Source organism: Chiloscyllium punctatum, chromosome 19, assembly GCF_047496795.1.
Source record: "Chiloscyllium punctatum isolate Juve2018m chromosome 19, sChiPun1.3, whole genome shotgun sequence".
Classification (NCBI taxonomy): domain Eukaryota; kingdom Metazoa; phylum Chordata; class Chondrichthyes; order Orectolobiformes; family Hemiscylliidae; genus Chiloscyllium; species Chiloscyllium punctatum.
In genome coordinates, this window is record NC_092757.1 from 85,600,187 (window position 1) to 85,624,530 (window position 24,344).

The 24,344-nt window shown below is 47.7% G+C and overlaps 1 protein-coding gene across 1 annotated transcript; it reads left to right on the top strand.

Annotated features, from left to right (window-relative positions):
• On the top strand, positions 1-24,344 carry mrm3a (mitochondrial rRNA methyltransferase 3a). The gene is made up of 4 exons (XM_072589939.1): positions 1-277; positions 5,643-5,887; positions 8,268-8,435; positions 10,816-24,344. Exons 1-4 carry the CDS (start codon positions 24-26, stop codon positions 11,355-11,357), a joined length of 1,209 nt encoding a protein of 402 aa, XP_072446040.1. The 5' UTR covers positions 1-23; the 3' UTR covers positions 11,358-24,344.

Below are 24,344 nucleotides of genomic sequence, written 5' to 3' on the forward strand. Positions count from 1 at the left end.
GCAGTGGTGGCCCGCTGGCTGGGATGGCGGCGCTCAGTTGCAGCAGCGTGTCCCGCTGGGGAGCTCTCCTAGTCCCGGGCTCTCGCCAGCTCCGCCTCTTCAGGAGGAGACCCATCGAGCTGCTCTATCCCCAGAAAGAGGAGGCTGCAGCCGCCGGCCGTCCGGCGACCGAGAAGCCTGGCTCGGCCCCGAGGGAGCAGCCCGGGCGGCCCTTCGGCCCCTCTCTCCTGGACGGACTCTCGTACGAGAAGGCGTTTCCCGGCGACAAGCGGCTGGCGTAAGGGATGGCACTGAGTTGCGCGAATCTTTCTCCTCAACCCCTAATCTTCCTCACGGTCTCTCCTGTTGGTACTAAGACACCCCCCCCTCCACTCCACCCCCTCACCCATCACTAGCTCCTAGCCCTCCAACATCTTTTTATTAGCGACAAAAATAGTTTTTTTGTTATTCACTCATGGGATGTGGGCTAGGCCAGCATTTATTGCCCATCCCTAGTTGCCCAGAGGGCAGTTAAGAGTCAACCCCGTTGCTGTGGGTCTGGGGTCCTATGTAGGCCAGACTGGGTAAGGATTAGAGACAAAAAAAACTGAAGATGCTGGAATCCAAAGTAGACAGGCAGGAAGCTGGAAGAGCACAGCAAGCCAGGCAGCAATCAGGAGGTCTAGGGTTACACCAGAAATGTTGACTTCTCTACCTCCCATTCCAGCCTTCAGCCTGTCTAGGCTGGCAGTTTCCTTCTCTACGAGAAAGTGAGGGCTGGAGATCAGAGCCGAAAAATGTGTTGCTGGAAAAGCGCAGCAGGTCAGGCAGCATCCAAGGAGCAGGAGAATCGACATTTCAGGCATAAGCCCTTCTTCAGGAATCAGGAAGATGTGCCAAACAGACTAAGATAAAAAGTAGGGAGGAGGGACTTGGGAGAGGGGCATTGGGAATGTGATAGGTGGAAGGTGGTTAAGGTGAGGGTGATAGGCTGGAGAGGGGGTGGGGGTGGAGAGGTTGGGAAGAAGATTGCAGGTCAAGAGGGCGGTGCTGAATCTGAGGGTTGGGACTGAGACAAGGTGGGGGGGAGGGGAAATGAGGAAACTGGAGAAATCAGCATTCATCCCTTGTGGTTGGAGGGTTCCTAGGCAGAAGATGAAGTGCTTTTCCTCCAGGTGTCGTGTTGCCATGGTCTGACGATTGAGGAGGCCAAGGACCTGCATGTCCTTGGTGGAGTGGGAGGGGGAGTTAGTGTTCAGCCACGGGGCGGTTGGGTTGGTTGGTGCGGGTGTCCCGAAGTGTTCCCTGAAACGTTCCGTAAGTAGGCGGCCTATCTCCCCCATATAGAGGAGACCACATCGGGTGCAACGGATACAGTAAATGATGTGTGTGGAGGTGCAGGTGAATTTGTGATGGATATGGAAGGATCCCTTGAGGCCTTGGAGGGAAGTGAGCGGGGAGGTGTGGGTGCAAGTTTTGCATTTCTTGCGGTTGCAGGGGGAGGTGCCGGGAGTGGGGGTTGGGTTGGTGGGGGGGTGTGGATCTGACGAGGGAGTCACGGAGGGAGTGGTCTTTCTGGAACGCTGATAGGGGAGGGAAATATATCCTTGGTGGTGGGGTCTGTTTGGAGGTGGCGGAAATGACGATGGATGATACGATGTATTTTCATAGCCTCTTACCCTCCCTCGATCTCTTCATAGCCAAGTGCTGCCGCGACATTGACCGTCTCAACCTGTCCACCCCTCTCACCCACTCCAACCTCTCATCCTTGGAATGTGCAACCCTCCACTCCAACCCCAACCTCGCTATCAAACCAGCAGATAAGGGAGGCGCAGTGGTAGTTTGGCGCACCGACCTTTACACCGCTGAGGCTAAACGCCAGCTCACGGACACCTCCTCCTACTGCTCCCTTGACCATGACCTCTCCTCCCACCACCAAACCATTATCTCCAAGACCATCGATAACCTCATCACCTTAGGGGAAACCCCATCCACCGCCTCCAACTTCATAGACCCACAACCCCGCACCACCCGTTTCTACCTCCTGCCCAAAATCCACAAACCTGACTGCCCCGGCTGACCCATTGTCTCAGCCTGCTCCTGTCCCATCGAACTCATCTCTGCTTACCACGACACGGTCCTGTTCCCCTTAGTCCAAGAACTCCCCACCTACATTCGGACACCACCCACGCCCTCCTCCACCTCCTCCATGATTTTCTCTTCCCCAGCCCCCAATGCCTTATCTTCACCATGGACATCCAGTCCCTGTACACCTCCATCCCCCCTCACGAAAGACTCAAAGCCCTCCACTTCTTCCTTTCCCGCCGTACCAACCAGTACCCTTCCACTGACACCCTCCTTCGACTGACTGAACTGGTCCTCACCCTGAACAACTTCTCTTTCCAATCCTCCCACTTCCTCCAAACCAAAGGAGTAGCCATGGGCACCCCCATGGGCCCCAGCTATGCCCTGCCTCTTCGTCGGATATGTGGAACAGTCCATCTTCCGCAGCTACACAGGCACCACCCCCCCCCCCCCCACCTTTTCCTCCGCTACATCGATGACTGTATCGGCGCTGCCTCGTGCTCCCACGAGGAGGTTGAACAGTTCATCCACTTTACCAACACCTTCCACCCCAACCTCACATTTACCTGGACCATCTCAGACTCCTCCCTCCCCTTCCTAGACCTCTCCATTTCTATCTCGGGCAACCGACTCAACACAGACATTTAGTATAAACCGACCGACTCCCACAGCTACCTAGACTACACCTCCTCCCACCCTGCCCCCTGTAAAAACGCCATCCCATATTCCCAATTTCTTCGCCTCTGTTGCATCTGCTCCCAGGAGGACCAAATCCAGTACCGAACAACCCACATGGCCTCTTCAAAGACCGCAATTTCCCCTCAGACGTGGTTGACGATGCTCTCCACTGCATCTCCTCCACTTCCCGCCCCTCTGCCCTTGAGCCCCGCCCCTCTAATCGCCACCAGGACAGAACCCCACTGGTCCTCACCTACCATCCCACCAACCTCCATTTACATCATATCATCTTTCGTCATTTCCGCCACCTCCAAACAGACCCCACCACCAGGGATATATTTCCCTCCCTTCCCCTATCAGCGATCCAAAAAGACCACTCCCTCCGCGAGTCCCTCGTCAGGTCCACACCCCCCACCAACCCAACCTCCACTCCCAGCACCTTCCCTCCAAAACCCCAAAGGATCCTTCCATATACGTCACAAATTCACCTGCACCTCCACACACCAATTACTGCATCCACTGCACCCGATGTGGCCTCCTGTACATTGGAGAGACAGGCTGTCTACTTGCGGAACATTTCAGGGAACACCTCTGGGACACCCGCACCAACCAACCCAACCGCCCCATGGCCAAACACTTTAACTCCCCCTCCCACTCCGCCAAGGATATGTAGGTCCTTGACCTCCTCCATCGCCAGACATTGGAAACATGACGCCTGGAGGAAAAGCGCTTCATCTTCTGTCTAGGAACCCTCCAACCACAAGGGATGAATATTGTGGTTCTGTTCGCCGAGCTGGGAATTTGTGTTGCAGACGTTTCGTCCCCTGTCTAGGTGACATCCTCAGTGCTTGGGAGCCTCCTGTGAAGCGTTTCTGTGATCTTTCCTCCGGCATTTGTAGTGGTTTGAATCTGCCGCTTCCGGTTGCCAGTTCCAGCTGTCTGCTGCAGTGGTCGGTATATTGGGTCCAGGTCGATGTACTTACAGATTTGAATCTGTGGATGAGTGCCATGCCTCTAGGAATTCCCTGGCTGTTCTCTGTTTGGCTTGTCCTATAATAGTAGTGTTGTCCCAGTCGAACTCATGTTGCTTGTCATCCGTGTGTGTGGCTACTAAGGATAGCTGGTCGTGTCGCTCCGTGGCCAGTTGATGTTCATGGATGCGGATCGTTAGCTGTCTTCCTGTTTGTCCTGTGTAGTGTTTTGTGCAGTCCTTGCATGGGATTTTTTTTTTCCCATCCAAAAAATAAGCACATCGACCTGGACCTGGACCCAATATACCGACCACTGCAGTGGACAGCTGGAACTGACGACAACCGGAAGCGGCAGAGACAAACCACTACAAATGCCGGAGGAAAGATCACAGGAGGCTCCCAAGCACTGAGGATGTCACCTAGACAGGGGACGAAACGTCTGCAACACAAATTCCCAGCTCGGCGAACAGAACCACAACAACGAGCACCCGAGCTACAAATCTCTCAAACCTTGAACAAGGGATGAATGCAGATTTCTCCACCTTCCTCATTTCCCCTCCCCTCACCTTATCTCACCCCCAACCTTGGACTCAGCACCGCCTTCTTGACCTGCATTCTTCTTCCTGACCTCTCTACTCCCACCCCCTCTCTAGCCTATCACCTTCACCTTAACCTCCCCCAAGTCCCTCCTCCCTACCTTTATATCTTAGCCTGCTTGGCACACCTTCCTCATTCCTGAAGAAAGGCTTATGCCTGAAATGTTGATTCTCCTGCTCCTTGGATGCTGCCTGACCTGCTTTGCTTTTCCAGCAGCACGTTTTTCACCCCAGTTTCCTTCTCTAAAGCGGTAAGTCATCCTGACGGGTGTTTCCAACAATGGTCATCATTAGACTCTTACTTCCAGACTATGCTGCGTTCACATTACACCAGCTACTGTGTTGGGATTTGAATCCGGGTCTATGGATTAACAGTCTAGCAATGATACCAGTAGACCACTGCCTCCCAGCTGGGAAAGCTCCAACACGTTTGGCAGCATCTGTGGATGAAGGGTCACTGGACCTGAGCAAAGATCTCTGATTTCTCTCCACAGATGCTGCCAGACCTCCTGATCTGTCCAGCAATTTCTGTTTTTGTTTCTGATCTGCCTGTGCAGTTTTTTTTTTCTCTGTTTTATTATTCTGATTTATCCTCGCATCCTTCCATAGTCTCATCCTTCCCCAATCATCTTCGGCCCCACAACATTCATATTTTCATGATTCTGTAATTCTGGCCTCCTGAGCAACCCTGACTCTAACAGTCTGCTCTCATTCCATGAAACAAGAGCCCTGCTGTCAAAGCGTATACATTGCTCATCTCTGATTGCCCTTGAGCGGCTGGTGCTCAACGGTCTTCCTGAACCACTGCATCTGTGTGGAGTAGCCTTCGGCTAATAGCTAGCAGAAAGTGAGGACTACAGGTGCTGGAGAAGTTTAGTCGATAAAGTGTGGCGCTAGAAAAAGCACATCCAGTCAGGTGGCATCTGCGGAGCAAGGTGGCCCAGTCCTAATGAAGGGTTAAGCCTGAAATGCCGACTCTCGCTCCTCAGGTGCTACCTGACTGGCTGTGCTTTTTCCAGCAACACATTTTATTGACTTCAGCTAAAAGCTGTCAGCTCTGGCATTTCCTTTCCCTCTTCCTCTGAGAGAAGCCACTGTTTGAGACCTTTGGTTCCCAAGTCTCCATTTACTGAGTGCCAGCGAGTCTTGAGTCTGGGTTTGCTGAAGAGTAAATGGAGATTTATTGCTGTCATTAAGCAATAATTGTGTTTATTAGGGAACCACCAGTGAACAGTAAACCTGATGGATTGCAATTTTTGTCATAATGATTTGAAAGTTCCTTTTCCTTTTTCTCTGTTTTTAGAATGTAATTATCAATCTGTCCTTCCAATAGCAAAGTTGTGACCCTTGCAAAGTCCAAGAAGTTCCGTGAGCAGCATGGGAAGATCCTGGTGGAGGGCCGGCGATTGATAACCGATGCTTTAGGGGCTGGAGCGCTGCTACAGACTCTTTTCTTCAGCACCGTGGAGAGCCTGAGGGAGCTGCCTTTGGAGAAATTGAAACACGTCAAGTTAATAAAGGTCAAGTTTGAAGAGATCAAGATGTGGTCTGACCTTGTAACTCCCCAGGGAGCAATAGGTATGTTTGCCAACGTAATTATTTTGAAGTGTGCTGCTGGAAAAGCACCGTCAGTCAGGCAGCATCTGAGGAGCAGGAGAGTTGACATTTCGGGCATGTGCTTTTCATTGGGAATCAGGGACTGGATGTCCATTGTGAAGGTAAGGTGTTGGGGACTGGGGAAATGAAAGTCCTGGGGGAGCTGGAGGGTGTGGGTAGTGTCCCAAAAGTAGGTGGGGAGATCCTGTCCCAAGGGGGACAGGGCGGTGTCAAGGTCTGAAGGGATAAGTTAGGTGGGGCAGGAGCAGGCCAAAACGAAGAGTTAGAGAATTTTGAGTAGGAGGTAGAAGCGGGCGGTGTGGGGTTCCTGGACTGAGGTTGGAGGCTGTTGGTGGGAGATCCCCTGAAGTGATGAGGTTGTGGATGGTCTGGGAAATGATGACTTGGTGATGAGAGGTGAGGTCATGATCGAGGGGGCAGCAGGTGGAGGTGTCCGTGAGTTGGTCCCTGGCTTCAACGGTGTAGAGGTCAGCGTGTCAAACCACCACTGCCCCCCCCCCCCACTGGTTTGGTGGAGATGGAGCGGAGGGAGTAGAGAGGTTTGAGTGGGCGAGGTGGCGGGGGATGGACAGATTTGAGGCGGTCAGTATCACACCGACAGTTGGAAATGTCGCGATTGAGGGCGGCTAACAGACCAGCACGGGGTGTCCAGGTGGATGGAGTGTGTTGGAGACTGGGTTCTCGGAGGGTGAGTGGGAGGCCTGATGGTGGAGGCGGAGGAAGCAAAGTTCAATGCTGCAATGCATGTTGAATTTATTGATCCTGATGAAAAACTTATGCTCGAAACGTGGACTCTCCTCCTGCTCCTCCTCGGATACTGCCTGACCTGCTGTGCTTTTCCAGCACCACACTCTTCGACTCTGGTCCCCAGTATCTGCAGGCCTCACTTTCACCTAAGGTGCTACTTTGGATCCCCATTTTGGTCAGCCGAGGTTCTGGAACCGGTGGGTGTCTCGAACCAGTGTCACATTCTAAAACAATAAAGCAACAGCAGTCTGCCAAAATTGTAGCAAATAGCAGCTTTCACATGTGGTGTTGCTCGCATATGTCCCAAAAGGAAGAGTGGTATTGAGTGCTTGGTGTGTTGGTGCAGAAAAGAAACAGGAATCTCTGATTGACCTTTTCCTGCTGTCTGTAGAATCATAGCTGCTTTGTTACTGTAATCCTTAATTTCCACTCTATCCCCTAATACGCACACATCTAAAAACTCTTTCTTGGTTGTGCTCAGTATCTCTGGATCCAAACTGTGCTACAGAATTCCAAAGGTGCATAACCCTTTGAAGACATTTCTCCTCATCTTGATCCAAAACTGCTTTCTGATTTTTTTTTTCGGGGAGGGAGGTGGTGTGACCCAGTGGTTTGGTTTCCTGACTACAGGAATGTTGTCTCAACACAGGTTGTCAAGTGTGTTGAGAGTTTTGCATGTTCCATTTAAAATCTCCTCTCGTTCTTTCTCATCCCCAGTGAATACAGACTCAATTTATTTAATCATTCTCTTCGGACACTTCCCTTGTCTCGGGAGCAAGTTGAGTGCATCTTATCGTGGTCGTCTCAGCAAAGAATGTATTTTCTTGGCTTTGAGGACCAATGGTAGCCAGTTTGTGCACAGCAAGATTCCATAAAGCTTCAAAGTTAATTATCCACTTTTTTCATTCCTGATGTTTGACTGGAGATGGGGTGTGAGTAGATAATTTGGTGCTCTTCCTCCAGCAGTATCTTGGGATCTTTACCCCATTGTGGTGTTCCACTTCAGCCGTTAACTTTCCTTATGGCAAACCATATCTGCTAAATGGCAGACTTTGAGCTGCCATAGAGACTGTGATCCTTGTTAAATATGTTCAGCAGACTGTAGGGTCCCTGTGCAACCATCCTCCCCATCGAGATTTCAGTGCAAACCCTCTTACACTCTCCTGTGGAGAGTCACAATGAATACTGCACATTAGTGAAGTGTTCCCTCTGCAGACTGGTGTAGTTATCGCTTTACACTCAACAGGAGACACCTGTATTTGTTAAATAATTACCTCTATAGGACAAAAAGCCGACTTAACTTTATTCACTCGTAGGATGTGGGTATCTCTGGTTGAGCCAGCATTTATTGCCTGTCCCTAGTTGCACTTGACAGGGTGGTTGTGAGCTGCGTTGCATCCCTGCCCTTCTATGCCAGAGAAATTGTGATAGCAGCTTCTGAGTGGTCAGGTTATGAGTGGATGGGGTGGGTGGTATGCAGTGGGTTGGGGGTGTGTGCTGTTGATGGCTTAAGTCACCTGGGAGTAATGGGTAGGTGGAACCCACATGGGTTTTAAACTGGGATTTCACCTCTGGCTCCTGCTGTTTCTGACAGGGATTTTTGTCAGACCAGATCATTCCAAGATGAAATATCCGGCAATTCAGCAAGAGCACACCGTACCCCTCTTCCTCATTGGTGACAATATCCGAGATCCTGGAAACCTGGGAACGATATTACGATCTGCGGTGGCTGCAGGGTGTGGCAAGGTCTTGTTGACGAAAGGTTGGCATTATCTATGTTTCTCTCCACTTTGTTATAACCCCATGCTGTCACCGTTTCCATTTCCCCGCCCAGCCTAAGCATAATTCGCATGGAGTTCAGTTGCAATTTTATCTCCTGCTCCCCACACATGAGCTAAAACAATCACGGCCAGAATCTCACCTTTGAACATTCACACAATTTAAAATTTCCTGTTAGGCGCTACTAGTTGTGAAATGAGGAATGGACACCCCAGCTTGCTTCTGCATTTAAGTGGATCTGTAATATAGGGGTACTGAGCTCAAATGGAATAATGTACACTGACTTCCATCTTGACACAGGTTAACAAACTCGATGTGGAGGGTGAGTTATCTGGGAAAGAATTGTATCGTAATTGTATAGTTTGGAGCAGTTAGGGCTATTCCCCTAATGATCAGCAAGAAATTGCCACTTGATGCTGTTTCCCACTAAGCTGTTATTGGGGAGCTGTTGTCAATTTACATCCAGACGACAGCCTTGGAAAAGCGAATATTTTCTTCAGAACAAGAGGTGTTACTGCTGAAGAACACTTTTTCCAGATCTGTCATTGCCAGAGTTTTCATAGAATCCCAGGGTGTGGAAACAGGCCACTTGGCCCAACAAGTCCACACTGACCCTCTGAAGAATATCCTGCCCAGATCCATTCCTTTCCCCTATTACTGAGTTTCCCCTGATCAATGCACCTAACCTACACATCCCTGAACACTGGGCAATTTAGCATGGCCGATTCGCCTGACCTGCACATCTTGGACTGTGGGGAAGGAACTACAGGGAGAAAGGTGTGTGTGGAGTTTACACAAAGGCTGGAATTTGTTTACTGGAGGTAACTCATTAGCAGCAATGACTTTCTGCTGGGGTTTTTGTTTTTAAAAAAAGAAAAAAATCAGTGGAATGTCCTGAGGCATTTAATAGGACTGTTGTTAAACTGGCCAGTGAACTACCCGATGAGATAACAGGACATCTGACCAAACACTTAGCCGCACCAAGGGAGGTTCCGAAGAGCCTCCTAAAGGAAAGAGAAGGACAGAATCCAGATGCCAGAATTAGAACTTGCAGAAATTTCAAGAGGGATCATAGGTCACAAGGTCAAATATCAAACAGAGATTCTTCAGTCCTGCAGCCGAAATGTAATGATTTCTTCAGTGCCACAATGTTCCTCTGTGACCGGTTATTCTGAGAGAGGTAGGCACTGATCTGCAGATGTTGGCTAACTGTCTTTCACTTGTAATTTGCTGTAGAATAGAGTTTCCCATGTTTAAATGGGACTACACAGTGGCTCAGTGGTTAGTGCAACTGTCTCACAGTGCCAGAGACCCTGGGTTTGATTCCACCCTCGGGCAACAGAGCAAACTTCACACAGACATTCTCCCAGTATCTGTGTGGGTTTCCTTCAGGTGTTCCAGTTTCAGTGACTTGCCGGCTAGGTGAATTGGCCATGCTAAATTGCCCATAGTATTCGGGGGTGTGCAGGCTAGGTGGATTGGCCATGGAAATGTGGGGTTACAGGGACAGGGTAGGGGGGGTGTGGATCTATAGGGGATGCTCTTTGGAGGATGGATGGGGACTTGGATAGTTTGTATGGCCTGCTTCCCCACTGTAGAGGCTCCATGTTTGAGGTGAGGAATCAGTCCATTTAAGCCATTGATTTGCCCATCACCTGCAGCGTCTGCAATTGCTGATCTTGCACTGTGTGTTGATCCAGACCCGACACCAGCCCCCTCCTCCGTGCTATCCAGTCACCTAGCTGCCTGCTGCAGCACTCCCACCCCCATCCCCATCCCCATGTCGTGTACAGTGAGCTTTCTGCTCCATTGAGGTCTGGTGCAACACTCCAACCTCTTCTGCAACATCTAATTGAGATGTTGAATGATCTCAAACGCAGGGCCATCATGTCTGCACTTGCTGTATTACCTGATGCCATTCCTTTGCCTGTTCCCCATTTCCCCTGCACACCATTTCTCCCCAAATAACCATCCGTTGCCCCTCTTGAATGCCTCCATTGAGCACACCTCCTCCATGTTTCCAGGCAGTGCATTTGGTTCCCTAACTCTTCACCAGGTGAGAGGTTGTTTTTTTCACACATGGCTCTTGTTTTGTTACATGTCACTTTCAGTCTATGCAGTCCCATTCTGGTTTTCCTTTATGAGCAGGGACAGCCTCTCCCTGTTCAGCCCGCTTCTGTGGTTGAAGACCTTGACTGAGTCTTCCCTCCCGAGAGAACTGTTCTCAGCCTCTTCAATCTGTCCCCCCCAGCTGAAATATCTCATTGCTGCAACAGTCTTTGTCAATCGCTTCTGTGCTCTCTGATGCGTTGGAAAACGTCCTTAGCGACTCTCAGTGCGTGTCTTGTTGCTTTTCCCTGCAGGCTGTGTGGATGTTTGGGAACCCAAAGTGCTCCGGGCTGGCATGGGTGCGCATTTCCGCATCCCGATCATTTCTAATTTGGAGTGGGAAGTCATCCCGAACTACCTGAGCAGCAGCACTAGGGTACTTGTTGCTGACCCTTCTCACGGAGGTACTGACCACTCAGTGACTCCCCCAGAACTGGGTGCAACTGGTGACCGGAGCTGGAGACAGGTAGAATACCAGGAGAGTGACAGCGAGGATGAGGAGGGAGAGTTTCTGCTGCCGCTCCCTAAAGTGGGCGCTTGGTGTTACTCCCAGCCCTGGGCTCAGGAGCAGACTGCAATTGTGATTGGAGGAGAGACCCACGGACTCAGCCTTGAAGCCCTATTGTTGGCTGAGAAGACGGGAGGTCAGCGTTTGTATATCCCCATGGTTCCTGCTGTGGACAGCCTTAACTCTGCCATGGCAGCAAGTGTTTTATTGTTTGAGGGCAGGAGACAGCTTCTCTCCATGGTGACCGCTACCAACAGCACTGACAGACCAAACAGCAGTGTTGCTTAAGTCACTGAGAGCGTCCTGAGTGTGGGATCAACCTTTCCCTGGGTTTTGATGGACTTAGCCATACTCGTTTGGGAGCAGAGCGGTTGCCTATGGGTCTCCACAAGAACAACTTTGAAATACTTTCAGAGACTTGATACACATTGTGCTAATGGAAATATATGTATTAGGGTTAGCTGGTGTCGTGCATTGTAAGTTTTCAGCTGCGTACAATCATTACAACTGGGGGAAGCCTTACCTTCCCCATCCAGATAAATCCTCCAGTCTTGTGTTGTTTGAAGTTTTAGCCCTGGCACTCATCAGGACACGTGCAAGAATGCCAATTTTCAAATGGTCACTGCACCTAATCCTGCTTGCACTTGTTCTGATGGTTGCAAGGTGCAAAAATGTTTCAGCATGTCCCTGTACCAGAGCTGTTAGTAACTGAAATGACTGTACATCTTCATGTTCATTGCCCCAAGGCTGTCCATTTTGAGTGATGACCTGTGCCAAACCTGGTTTTAATTTTAGCACCCTATTTCAGGCAAATACCAATACAGATCAATTTTTCCTTGTAGATTTTATTTATGGTTAAGGTCATGTTTGTACCATAAGAGTTCTGTGAACAAAGAAGGCTTTTTCAGCCCATCATGTCTGCAATCTCATTCGAGTGGGAGAGTTTCTGGCTGACAGCGCAACCTGATGACTAACGGTGTTTCCTGCACAGCCTTGTGTCACAGAGTAAACAATAAGACCCCCACATTATTAGAAAGATGTGATTGCTATAGAGTGAATATAGAGATTTAATTTCTCCCTTTTTTTCCTCATCACTGAAATAACGCCACAGAGGCTGCTAGCCCATTACCAAGTTTGTGTCCTTCGCAACTGCTCAAGCACCCTCAGAACCAACTCAGAGCAAACAGGATGTCTCACACTTCTGTTTGTTTTTAACCTTTTTGGTTAACATTTACACTAACCACGGGAAAGGACTAAATCAAAATGGAGTTGCAGGGCGGAAGTAAAGCATTATGGTGCCCCCTCTAAAGCGTCGAGACCAACTCTGGGACAAAAATAGGAATTGCTGGGAAAGCTCCAAACTGAGAGAGTGTCACTGGACCTGAAACATTAACTCTGATTTCTCTCCACGTGCTGCCAGACCTGCTGAGCTTTTCCAGCAATTTCTGTTTTTGTTTCTGATTTACACCATCTGCAGTTCTTTCAGTTTTTATTGAGAGCAATTCAGGTCCTTAACTAGATGTTACTGTTTCTCAGATTGGTCGTGGGTTTGACTCGGTTTCTGACTGGAGTACTCCTTTGAGCTTTCTGATGACTCAAATCGTAAAGAGTTAACGCTTTCGTCAGAGCGCGTAGGTTTTCACAATCTGAACTATTGGAAAGCTTCATCCAGGGGTAAAGAGCATACCTAAACTCCTGATCCAAACAAAGGTCTCCATTGTAAAAGTTTAAATAAAATCAAATTATTGACAATCTGACATAGAGTGCTGGAGAAACTCAGCAGCTCCAACAACATCTGGAGACAGTGAAACAGCTAACATTTGGAGTCCAGTCTGACTCTCTGTAACTCAGAACTATTGCCCTGGTCGCACTTCCCTTAAAATCAGAGGATATGAAGAGGACATTTGATGAAGGTGCTCAAAATGGTTGGTTTGAGTAAATGCAAAATGCTTTCTGGTGCTTGAATGGTTTGTAACCAGAAGGAACACATCTGAAGTGATGAAAAAAGCAGCGGGGTGAGGAAAATTATTAATCTGTTCACAGGATGTAAATATCTCTGGCTGGGCCACTGCTTACTCACTGTCCCTAGTTGCCTTGGAGAAGCTGCCTTCTTGAACCGCTGCAGACTTTGGGATGTAGGTTGACCCAAAATGCTCTTGGCGGGAGTTCCAGGATTTTGACCCAGTCACTGTGAAGGAACAGCGATATTCTTCCAAGTCAGGATCAAGAGCAGCTCCGAGGTGGAGGTGGTGGTGTTCCCATGTACCTGTTGCCCTTGTCCTTCTAGATTGGAAGACGTTATCAAGCATTTCCGTTGCTGCAGTGCATCCCATGGACGGGACGTGAGGAGGCCATTCCTGAACGTGGGCTCGGCTGCGACTTACCGCAGGGGAACAGGATAAGTGCTTAAAAAGAAAATGGCAGGCCGAGGGTGAAAGAGCAAGGGTTTGAGGTGAATTGGATAGCTCTTTGCAAGAGGTAGTGCAGGCATATGGTCTGAATGGCTTCGTGTGCTGTGTATTTGATTGTCCTGTTCCTATTTAAGAATTTCGGACTCTGCACTTCCATAAGTCGTCACTGGATGTTGCTCTAACAAGTGTTTGCTGCAAGATATCAAGGCTGGTGTTTCAGATCATAGCCACATGGTGGTGCTCTGATCTGTGTCAGCAAAGAGTTGTCACATATTTAGATTAGATTCCATTCCCTCCAGGAAACAGGCCCTTTGGCCCAACACGTCCATACTGACCCTGTGAAGGGTAACCCACCTTGATCCATTTCCCTACCTCTAACTAATGTACCTAACACTATGGGCAATTTAGCGTGGCTAATTCACCTGACCTGGATGAGGAAACCCACGCAGACACTGGGAGAATTGTGCAAACTCTACACACAGTTGCCCAAGGCTGGACTCGAACCTGGGTCCCTGGTGCTGTGAGGCAGCAGTGCTAACCACTGAGCCACAGTGCCGTCCCTCCCTGAGAAGCAAGGGAGTAAATGTCTTCAGGGAATCTTCTGGATATGGCTACCTCAGTGGGCTTAAACACAATGAGAAAATTCGAGACTCCAATTGATGGTGGGTTTTGACGTTTAGCTTGGTTAGTTGATGTTACGCAGGCTAGAGAAATTGATGTGGACCTACTGTGATCTTTGGTGGGAGCTGAGACTCCAGCAAAACAGGTGTGGACTTGTTGGGCCGAACTGGTTTCACACTGTAATCAAATTTTAAATCTAATCTATGTGTCTGTCGCAAACAAAACTGGGTGTTTCTGAGTTACCTCCATTACAACAGTGACTTCACCTTCTTTTGAAGTGCTTTCGAGTGTTGAAAGTAGGAAGACACTCTAGATAAATGAATATTTGATAATCAGGATAAACTGATCAGCAAGATAGAAAATCAGATGAATGCTGGGTCAGGATATAGGCCATGCAGCCCTTTGAACTATGACTAAAGGGAATGTAGCTGATCTGGGACCAAGTCCGCTGCACACAGCATTGCTCCACATCCCCAGTGGCTAGCTGCATTTGTTGACAATCTGGGTTTGAAAATGAACAGTCACCATTGGTGGGAAGGAACTTCAAATTTCCCCCACCCTTTGTGTAGAAATGTTTCCCAATCGTGCTGTCGAAGGGCAGGTTGTAAATTGTACCCAATTGCCAACAGTCCCTCACTAATGGGAATAGCTTCTCTTTACCAACCTTTTCTGAGCCCCTTTTAATATGTTGAAATTTTCAATCAAATAATCCTTCAACTATCTAAATACTTTGTGATTACTGCTCATAATTTAATCTGTGCAATCTAGTTAACCCAAGACATGTTTTTGGTTTGGTTTGATTTATTATTGTCACATGTGCAGGATGTTAGTGAGGCCTCTGGAGTAGTGTGTCCAGTTCTGGTCACCTTTATTGTAGGAAGGATGTTATTAAGCTGGGTGTGCTGTATGACTCTAGATACAGTGAAACGTTTTGTTTTCTATGCAATGCAAGCAGATCATACTCTGATGTACCTTGCAATGGAAATAAAACAGAGCAAGGAATACAATGCTGTGGCTGCAGAGAAGGTGCACCAAGTGTGAGATCAGTGTTACATTTAAAATTTGAGAGGTCCATTAAGGCAGTCTGTTAACAGCAGGGAGGAAGCTGTTCTTGAATCTGTTAGTGCGCATGCTACCCATCATCCAAGGCCAGTGTATTGTTCCCAAGGTGCAGTGCTCCTAACCGTGCACAGTTCTGTGTCTGCGCTGATCTTGGTCTGACTCCCACCTCCTTGCATTGTAACTCTCTCGATATATAAAAGCCAGGCTCCTGTTAGCCATTCATGTATCTGTTCATGATCGTTTAATGCTCTGTGTTGCTGGACCAGCAAAGCTTTCAGTCGTCTCCTGTTTTACCCAATTGGAAGTAACCTGACCGATCCCTTACATTCCAAAGGTGGATCTTCCCCTCTCCCCACACCTTTTGTGGAAGATGATGTGAACTCACTGGATTACTGATCCAGAGTCCTGAGCTCTGGGGTCATGGATTCAAATCCCCACGCAGCACTTGATACATCTTAAGTCAAGTTGACGATTCTGGGAAGGTAGTGTCACTAATGGTGGTCACGCTAACTAACATCATCTATTCTTAAGGGTGAGGATGGAACAGTGGCTCAGTGGTTAGCACTGCTGCCTCACAGCGCCAGGGACCCGGGTTCGGTTTCACCCTCAGGTGCCTATCTGTGGAGTTTACGTATTCTCCCCGTGTCTGCGTGTGTTTCCTCCTACAGTCCAAAGATGTGTAGGTTCGGTGGATTGGCCAGGCCAAGTTGCCCTGTAGAGTCCAGAGATGTGCAGGCTAGGTGGCTTAGCCATGGGTAATACAAGTTTGTAGGATTAGGGAGTGGCTCTAGGTGGGATGCTCTTTGGAGGGTTGGTGTTGGGCCGAATAGCCTGCTTCCACACTCAAGGGATTCTTATTCCTTGAAAGATATCTGCTGTCCTTAACTGGTCTGGCTTACATGCAAACCCATGGCAATGTGATTGACTATTTACTGCTTTTTGAAATAGCTTAGTCAGTTAAGTCATTTATATGGAAATTTAAGTATGGGTTACAAATGTTGGTTTTATCTGCCCCATGAAAGACTAAAAGTCTGCGTGCACTGAAAAGGTGATGATGAAAGATCAGACTGTGCTGAAGCTGCTGCAGGGTTGATCTGTAAAGCAGTAAGAGTGTATGCCTGTGAGAGAGGAGGCAGTGCCAAGTCTAATCACAGCTAACAGAGATGGTAATAAAACACAATAGCAGCAAGGCAACAGCTGGAAACTCTCAAACTGAAAATGAGTAGACTGTTTTAAAAAATGTGAGAGATTTGGCAAGACGACGATGGTTAGCGAAGGCAATAAAAGCCGTGGTAAGAGGATGTTTAACAAATTTTTTTTTTGACATGCTGAAGGAATTTATCCATCTCATGAAGACAGGGTTGGATGGGATAGAATCAGTGAATGAGATAATGAGATTGTTGCTGCAGACCAGTTAAAAATGTCAAACCTGCATTCATCCATCAAGGAATTGAGTTGGAAAACTAAATTGGAGACTATGTTAAATCTTAGACCATGCTTGGAATTTCTGTGTCTGTCTGGGCTTCGGCTTATGAAAATGATCTCGACACTGGGGAAGATGGAAAAGAAGTTTACACGGGTGACACCAGAACAGAGGAGAAAGGTGAGGTTTAACCAGCAGGTTCCAGGGCTCTTTGGTTTAACCAAAACTGAGGGAGCTGATCTGCTCAAGATCTCTAAAAGAGTGTTTTGAGCAGGTAGACTTGTATGACATTCATACGCAGACACGTTGCTTCTTGGCATCAGTATTGGAGGGAACAGGTGTGATGCCAGTCAAGTGGGTTGCTTTGTCCTGGATAGTGTCAAGCTTGTTGCTGGAGCTGCACCCATCTAGGCCAGTGGGCAGTATTCCCTCACACCCCTAACTTGTCGATGATGGAACAGGTATTGTGGGGGGTCAGGGGGTGGAGGAGGTCAGGAAGTGAGTTACTTGCTGTCTGATTGCCGGTCTCTGCCTTGCTCTTGCCATGCCAATTTGGGGGAGATAAGTCCAGTTCTGGTCAGCTGTAACCTCCAGCTTGTGAAGAGTGGGATGTTCAGCAGTGGCCATTATCCCACAGGAAGTACTTAGGCCAAACTTTCTACCATTCTGCTCTGGAATACGATCCTGTCTCTCCCACAAACCAAGAAGGAATGGGAACGATAACTTGTATTTACTGAGCACCCTTAACAAAGCTAAAGTCCTTATCAGGGCCATTCTCAAACACAACTCGATAGAAAGGCAGACCGTACACTAGGACAAAGGTGTGTGTGTTTTAACAAGCACCAACAATGAGGAGAACAATGTGAGTTTAGGCTGGTCAGGTACTGGTGGAGGCCAGGTGTGCAACATTGCACATCCAGAGGAGATTAGGGACGCTGCAGGATGATACCTTAGGAGATGATTCCAATAGGAGGATGAGAATTTTAAAATGCTAATCGGTGATGTTCCCCACCTCCTCGTGGAAGGTACTGTGCCCAGAACTGGTTTACCCGCCTCCTTCAAAAGTGACATGATGTTATTGGAGAGAGTTCAATGGTAATCTAACACCAGAACTTAATTGATCTATTGTCACGTGCACCAAAGTACAGTGAAAAGCTTTGTTTATGAGCAGTACAGGCAAATCATATTAAGCAAAGATGTACAGATCAAAAGATTTAGACTGAGGCATACAAGTAACATTGCACAGGGTGTACAAGAGAGATCAACGTTAGAAAGATCAGCATTGTTTGAGGCTGGAGAGTCCATTCATCAGCCTAATAACAGCTGGGGAGAAAAGCTGTTCCTGAACCCTGTTAGTGTGTGTGTTCAGGCTTCTATTATCTTCTGCCTGATGGAAGAGGTTGTAGGAGATATGACCAGTGTGTGGTGGGTCTTTGATGCCGTTGGCAGCCTTTCTGTGGCAGCGAGCTGTGTAACTGGAGTCCATGATGGGAGGTTGGCTTCTGTGATGGTCTGGACTGTGCCCACCACCTTCTGTAGTTTCGTATGGTCCTGGGCAGAGCAGTTGCCGTAGCAGGCCATTATGCACCTGGACAGTGTGCTCTCTGTGGTGCATCGGTAGAAGTTGGTGCGGGTCCTGATGGACGTGCTGAACTTCCTGAGTCACCTGAGGAAGTAGAGATGTTGTTGTGCCTTCTTTACTGGCCCATCTATGTGTGACGTCCAGGACAGATTGTCGGTTATTGTCACTCCAAGGAACTTGATGCTCTCCACCCTCTCAGTAGCAAGGAGCTTGCAAAATGCAGGCAAGCAGCTATGTTTTTCATACTGTTGGTTGCAGTTAGGGTAACTACTGACCATATTATCCTGGATACGCCCCAGACATCAGTAACAGCTACTTCAAAATAATCAGCACTGGATTAGCCTGCAATATTCATTCTGGGTTTATCACTTAATTGAAGCATTTAAAAAAAACAATAGGGAGCATTTCCTAGAATCTTTCAGCTCAGGAGGCCATTCAGCCTATCACAGAATCTTCTAGCAGCACTGGGTATGCATCATCATGATGTTTTGAGTTAACTATGACAGTTTTTTCAAGGTTCCGCTGACCTCATTTGGTGACTGCACCCCAGCAAGGCTTATCTCGACCATTAATTTTCATTTGGAAAAAGGGAAAGTCTACAGTACAGGAGGCCATTCAGCCCAATGTGGCCATGCCAGCACAACCCAGAGGCAAGTAATGAAACTGTAGAATCTGAAAGGAAGGGACGATACAACCAATATAGAATAATACAACACAGAAGGAGGCCATTTGGCCCATCAAGGTGTAGGCTGGCTCCTTGAAATGTCCAACTTTTGCTTTATCTCCCTGTAGCCTTGCCTTTTTTTAACTGAACATGCAATTGATTTTTAAAAGGTACTACCGAATTTATTTACAGGCACTGCATTCCAAGGTGCAATAACTTGCTGAGTTCGAAAACAAAAATTCTCCTGCTCTCTCTTTCAGCTGTTTTGCCAAATATCTTAACTTGGAGTTGTGCTACCCTTGTGTTGATAAAGGCAGCATCTTCCCAAAAGCCACTCTCCCCAAACCTTTCAGAAGTGGGAGCACGTTCCATTCTTCTTCTGAAGAAGTACCTTCTTATTTCACTAACAGGAAGGCAGCTTCCATGTTTGACTCCGGTGTACAATGCATCACGGTGTGAGCAGGAGGGAGTGGGAGGGTAATACAGTGGAAGATTGATCGGAACACATCGCTGCACTGTCAGAGTGACAAATGCTGTCCGTGGCACAATTTGAGAAAGGCAGACTTTTTTTTTATGGGCAGCCCACTGCACACTTGTACATCACGCCTCATCGGTTAACAACATTAGAGACTGCGGGCAAAATGTGAAGCAAAGCTGTTTCATTTGGTGTGTCAGCAGAGGCACAGCAGTGAGCATTTCAGTAACCTGCCATCAAAAATCTGTTTCAGGAAGAGAAACCCCATTCTTAATCCCGTGTTCAATTTGACCCAGCCCACCTGTTCTCAAATATGTTTTAGACACAGCAATCAGTACTTGTTTAGTAGAATCCCTACAGTGCGGAAGCAAGCCATTCAGCCCATCCGAAGAGCATCCCCTGTAATACTGTTTGGCTAACCCACCTAGCTGACTCATCTTTGGACTCTATCGGGAAATTTAGCATTGCCCCTCCACCTATCCTGCACAGCTTTGGACTGTGGGAAGAAACCCACACAGACACTGGGAGAATGTGCAAACTCCACACAGACAGTCACCCGAGGGTAGAATTGAACTCCCGTCCCTGGCACTGTGAGGCAGCAGTGAAAAGACTGAGCCACCATGCCATCTGCAAGAGCAAAAATGCATTTGAGCACTTGCTTTCAAAAGAGGTATCACAGCAAATATGTCAATGGGCTTTTTTCTGTGCTGTCGACCTCAATGACTATGAAAAGGTCCTGGTAGCTCAGTGGTTAGTCCTGCTGCCTCACAGAGTCAGATCCCAGGTTCGATTCCAGCCTCAGGGCGCTGTCTTGTGGAATGTACATATTCTGTGTGGGTTTCCTGCCACAGTCCAAAGATGGGCAGGTTAGGTCGATTGGCCATGCTAAATTACCCATTGTGTTCAGGGATGGGGGTGGGATATCCATGGGAAATGCATGGTTATAGGGACAGGGTGGGTCTTGGTGGGATGCTGTTCAGTGGATCGGTGTGGCTTTGATAAGCTAAATGGCTGCTTCCCCACTGTAGGGATTCTAAGATTCTTAAAGAAATTGGGGAAGCTCTGGGTAAAGATAAGGCGAGGGGAGAGAGACTAATTGGATAGTTCTCTTAATGGAGAATGATGGGCTGAATGGCCTCTGTGTGCTATAAGATTTTATCATCATCTTCAATCTATTAAAGAAATATTCATGTTGATTTTCTGCTTCTTCTGGCTATGATTGGCATTCACCATGTTGCAAAGGCAGTTATGTATCCCGAGGGAACACCAATAATCTGTTTGCATTCATTTAACTCCCTTTGTGCTGTCGCACATCCCCCCACTTAGCCCCAGTGCCATCAAACTCTCTCTCTCTCTCTCTCTCTCTCTCTCTCTCTCTCTCTCTCTCTCTCTCTCTCTCTCACACACGCACACACTCACGCACACACTCACGCACACACTCTCTCATACTTCCTCACTCACACGCGCTTACATACACGCTCACTCTCACACACACAGGTAGACACATGCTCACACACACACTCACACTTTTACCCACACACAGGCAGACACATTGCACACTCTCACACATGCTCACACTCTCACAAACAACTCACACACTCTCTCACATACTTACACACACACTCACACACAATCTCTTATATATATACACACACACACACACACGCACACATACATTCTCTGAGACACACTCTCCCTCTCACAGACAGACACACACAGAGGAAGACACACATTCTCACAGATACACACTTTCACAGATACACACACACACACACACACACACACTCCCTCTCACAGACAGACACACAGACACACCAAAGAAAGAGAGAGGTGATCCACACATGATTTTGAAGTGAACTAAGAACTAGAGCAGGAGTAGGCCATTTGGCCCCTTGAGCCTGCTCCGTCATTCAGTAAGATCATGGCTGATCTTTTCATGGACTCAGCTCCACTTACCTGCCCGTTCACCATAACCCTTAGTTCCTTTACTGTTCACAAATCTATCTTTGCCTTAAAAACATTCAATGAGGTAGCCTCAAATGCTTCACTGGACGGGGAATTCCACAGATTTTCAACCCTTTGGGTGAAGAAGTTCCTCCTGAACTCAATTGTGAATCTGCTCCTCCTTATTTTGAGGCTATGCCCCTTGGTTTTAGTTTCACCGGCCAGTGGAAAAGAACTTCCTGCTTCTATCTCATCCATTCCCTTCATAATTTTATATGTTTCTATAAGATCCCTCCTTATTCCTTTAAATTCCAATGAGTATAGTCCCAGTTTACTCAGTCTCTCCTCATAAGCTAACCCTTTCCCAAGGACAGAATCAACCTGGTGAACCTCCTCTGCAGCCCCTCCAGTGCTGGTACCAAACTGTACACTAGATCATTTCTTCTGAATTCTTTTGATGCCCTATCCTGCCTGTCAGCTGATTGCGATACCCTGTCCATCCTAGGCAGGTGTAGAGATTGGGTGTAGACATAGGACTGTAGACTCAGACATTTACAGCAGAAGTCGTTTCCTGTAGTAGATTAGATTAGATTAGATTACTTGCAGTGTGGAAACAGGCCCTTCGGGCCAACAAGTCCACACCGACCCGCCGAAGCGCAACCCACCCATTCCCCTACATTTACCCCTTTACCTAACACTACGGGCAATTTAGCATGGCCAATTCACCTGACCTGCACATCTTTGGACTGTGGGAGGAAACCGGAGCACCCGGAGGAAACCCACGCAGACACGGGGAGAACATGCAAACTCCACACAGTCAGTTGCCTGAGTCGGGAATTGAACCCGGGTCCCTGGCGCTGTGAGGCAGCAGTGCTAACCACTGTGCCACCGTGCTGCCCATCATACTAGTCAACAAAGAGCTGACTGTACTTACCCCAATTTCCAGCTATTGAAAGGCTGGAGGCTAAAGCATTGCAAGTGCATACCTAAATACCATTGAAATTTTATGACACTTTCTGACTCAACATCAATGGGCAGCATGGTGGCTCAGTGGTTAGCACTGCTCCCCGTGTCTGCGTGGGTTTCCTCTGGGTGCTCCGGTTTCCTCCCACAGTCCAAAGATGTGCAATTCAGGTGAATTGGCCGTGCTAAATTGCCCATAGTGTTAGGTGCATTAGTCAGAGGGAAATGGGTCTGGGTGGGTTACTCTTCGGAGGGTCGGTGTGGAGTTGCTGGGCTGAAGGGCCTGTTTCCATATTTTAGGGATTCTAATCTAATCATCCACTTTGAGACAATGATTTCCAGAATGACACCACCCTCTGAGTGCAAAGAAATTCTTCTTACCTTACCTCAGCATACTAACTCTTTCATTAAATCAGTGCCTCCTGGTTATTGATTCCTCTACTAATGGAAAAAGTGCTTTCCTAGCGCCTTCCTCTACACACCTCGACCAGATCCTGTCTCAAACTCTGCTGCTTCAGGGAAGACTACCTCAGACTTTCCAATCTTTCATCCAGCCCAGGCAACATTCTGGTAAATCTCCTCTACACTTTCTCTACAGTCATAGAGATGTACAGCACGGAAACAAACCCTTTGGTCCAACTTGTCTATGCCAATCAGATATCCTAAACTAATCTAGTCCCACTTGCCAGCACTTGACCCATATCCCTCTAAACCCTTCCTATTCATATATCCATCCAGATGCCTTTTAAATGCTGTAATTGTACCAGCCTCCACCACATCCTCTGGAAGCTCATTCCGTACACACACCATCCTCTGCGTGAAAAATTAACCCCTTAGATCCCTTTTATAACTTTCCCCTCTCACCCTAAACCTATGGCCTCTCATTCTGGACTCCCCCACCCCAGGGAAAAGACCTTGTCTATTCACCCTATCCATGCCCCTCATGATTTTGTAAACCTCTATAAAGTCACTCCCTCAGCCTCTGACACTCCAGGGAAAACAGCCCCAGCCTATTCAACCTGGACATCTCTATGACTCTGAACTGTCAAAATGCAAAATTATCTTTTTCTTTATCCCATAACTTTATTTTATTTTCAGTGTCCAGTTTTATCTGTCCTTTCTTCACTCACGTTAACAATAAGAGTATTTCAGAGGACACCGCATGTGTGCTAATAAAATGGTTTATTCTGTCTATTTTCCAAGGCGTGACCAAAGCTTTCAGTGTGTAATCTTACTCAAGTGTGAAATGGGTGGAACTCTCAAATTCTTTAACTTTTTGTCAGAATAGTTATTATTTAGAGAATCTATTCTGCACACAGAAATATGGTACAACTGAAACACTCTGCTGCTGACATGTTCATCATTGGATGGAAAATTTCTTGTGACCAATACACTGCCCTCTGTTTGATCTGTACATCCAGCTTCTTTCTCTATTCATATTTATAGCTTTGGGGACAGTCCATGGCGGAATCTGGACCATCGATTGACCACACCCTGAGTATTTCTACCTCCATCTGATCCCACCCAGGTCAATGGTCTTCCAGCAACTGATGCCAATGTGGCATTCAGTCCATCGGGTCATGTTGACAGAGTTGCTTTTACAGCACAGTGCCTTTGGATTGTGTGCCAAGGGTCCTAAGTAAATGTCAATCTTCCTTCCCTACACACTGCTGTTAATTTATAGGGCACTGTCACCCTAGGATGGTGAATGTTGGAATGGGTTGGCAGGGTGGAACTGTGCGTTCAAATTGATTCCGTAGTCAATTAGCAGAGTGCGTATAAACTCAATTGGGGCATTTAGAAAGAGGGATAGTCTGATTTTTGTTTCTGTCATGCCAACAATACTGAACGCTGTCAGTCTGACTTTACTGTGCAGATGAATACCCTTATTCTAAACATGTCCTTGCTGGTCTCAATGAGAATTCCACAGTTGCATACCTCAGTTCTCCAGTTTAGACCATCAAGCATATTTCTGGTGTACGTAGCCAGAGGAAGGGAGAATGGATGATGGAATGAAAACTGGCCTGCCCGAACAGGCAGAGCATTTTTCCAAAACTGGGGGGGGTGTGATTCCATAGCACATTTTTAGGGCTGGTTGTTGGGTTTTTCAGAATAAATACTGTCTCTTTC

Coding starts and splice junctions, on each gene's coding strand:
- mrm3a (XM_072589939.1), top strand. CDS start 24: ATGGCGGCGCTCAGTTGCAGCAGCGTGTCCCGCTGGGGAGCTCTCCTA. Junction 5,888..8,267: donor AACTCCCCAGGGAGCAATAG/GTATGTTTGCCA, acceptor TGTTTCTGACAG/GGATTTTTGTCAGACCAGAT. Junction 8,436..10,815: donor CAAGGTCTTGTTGACGAAAG/GTTGGCATTATC, acceptor TTTTCCCTGCAG/GCTGTGTGGATGTTTGGGAA.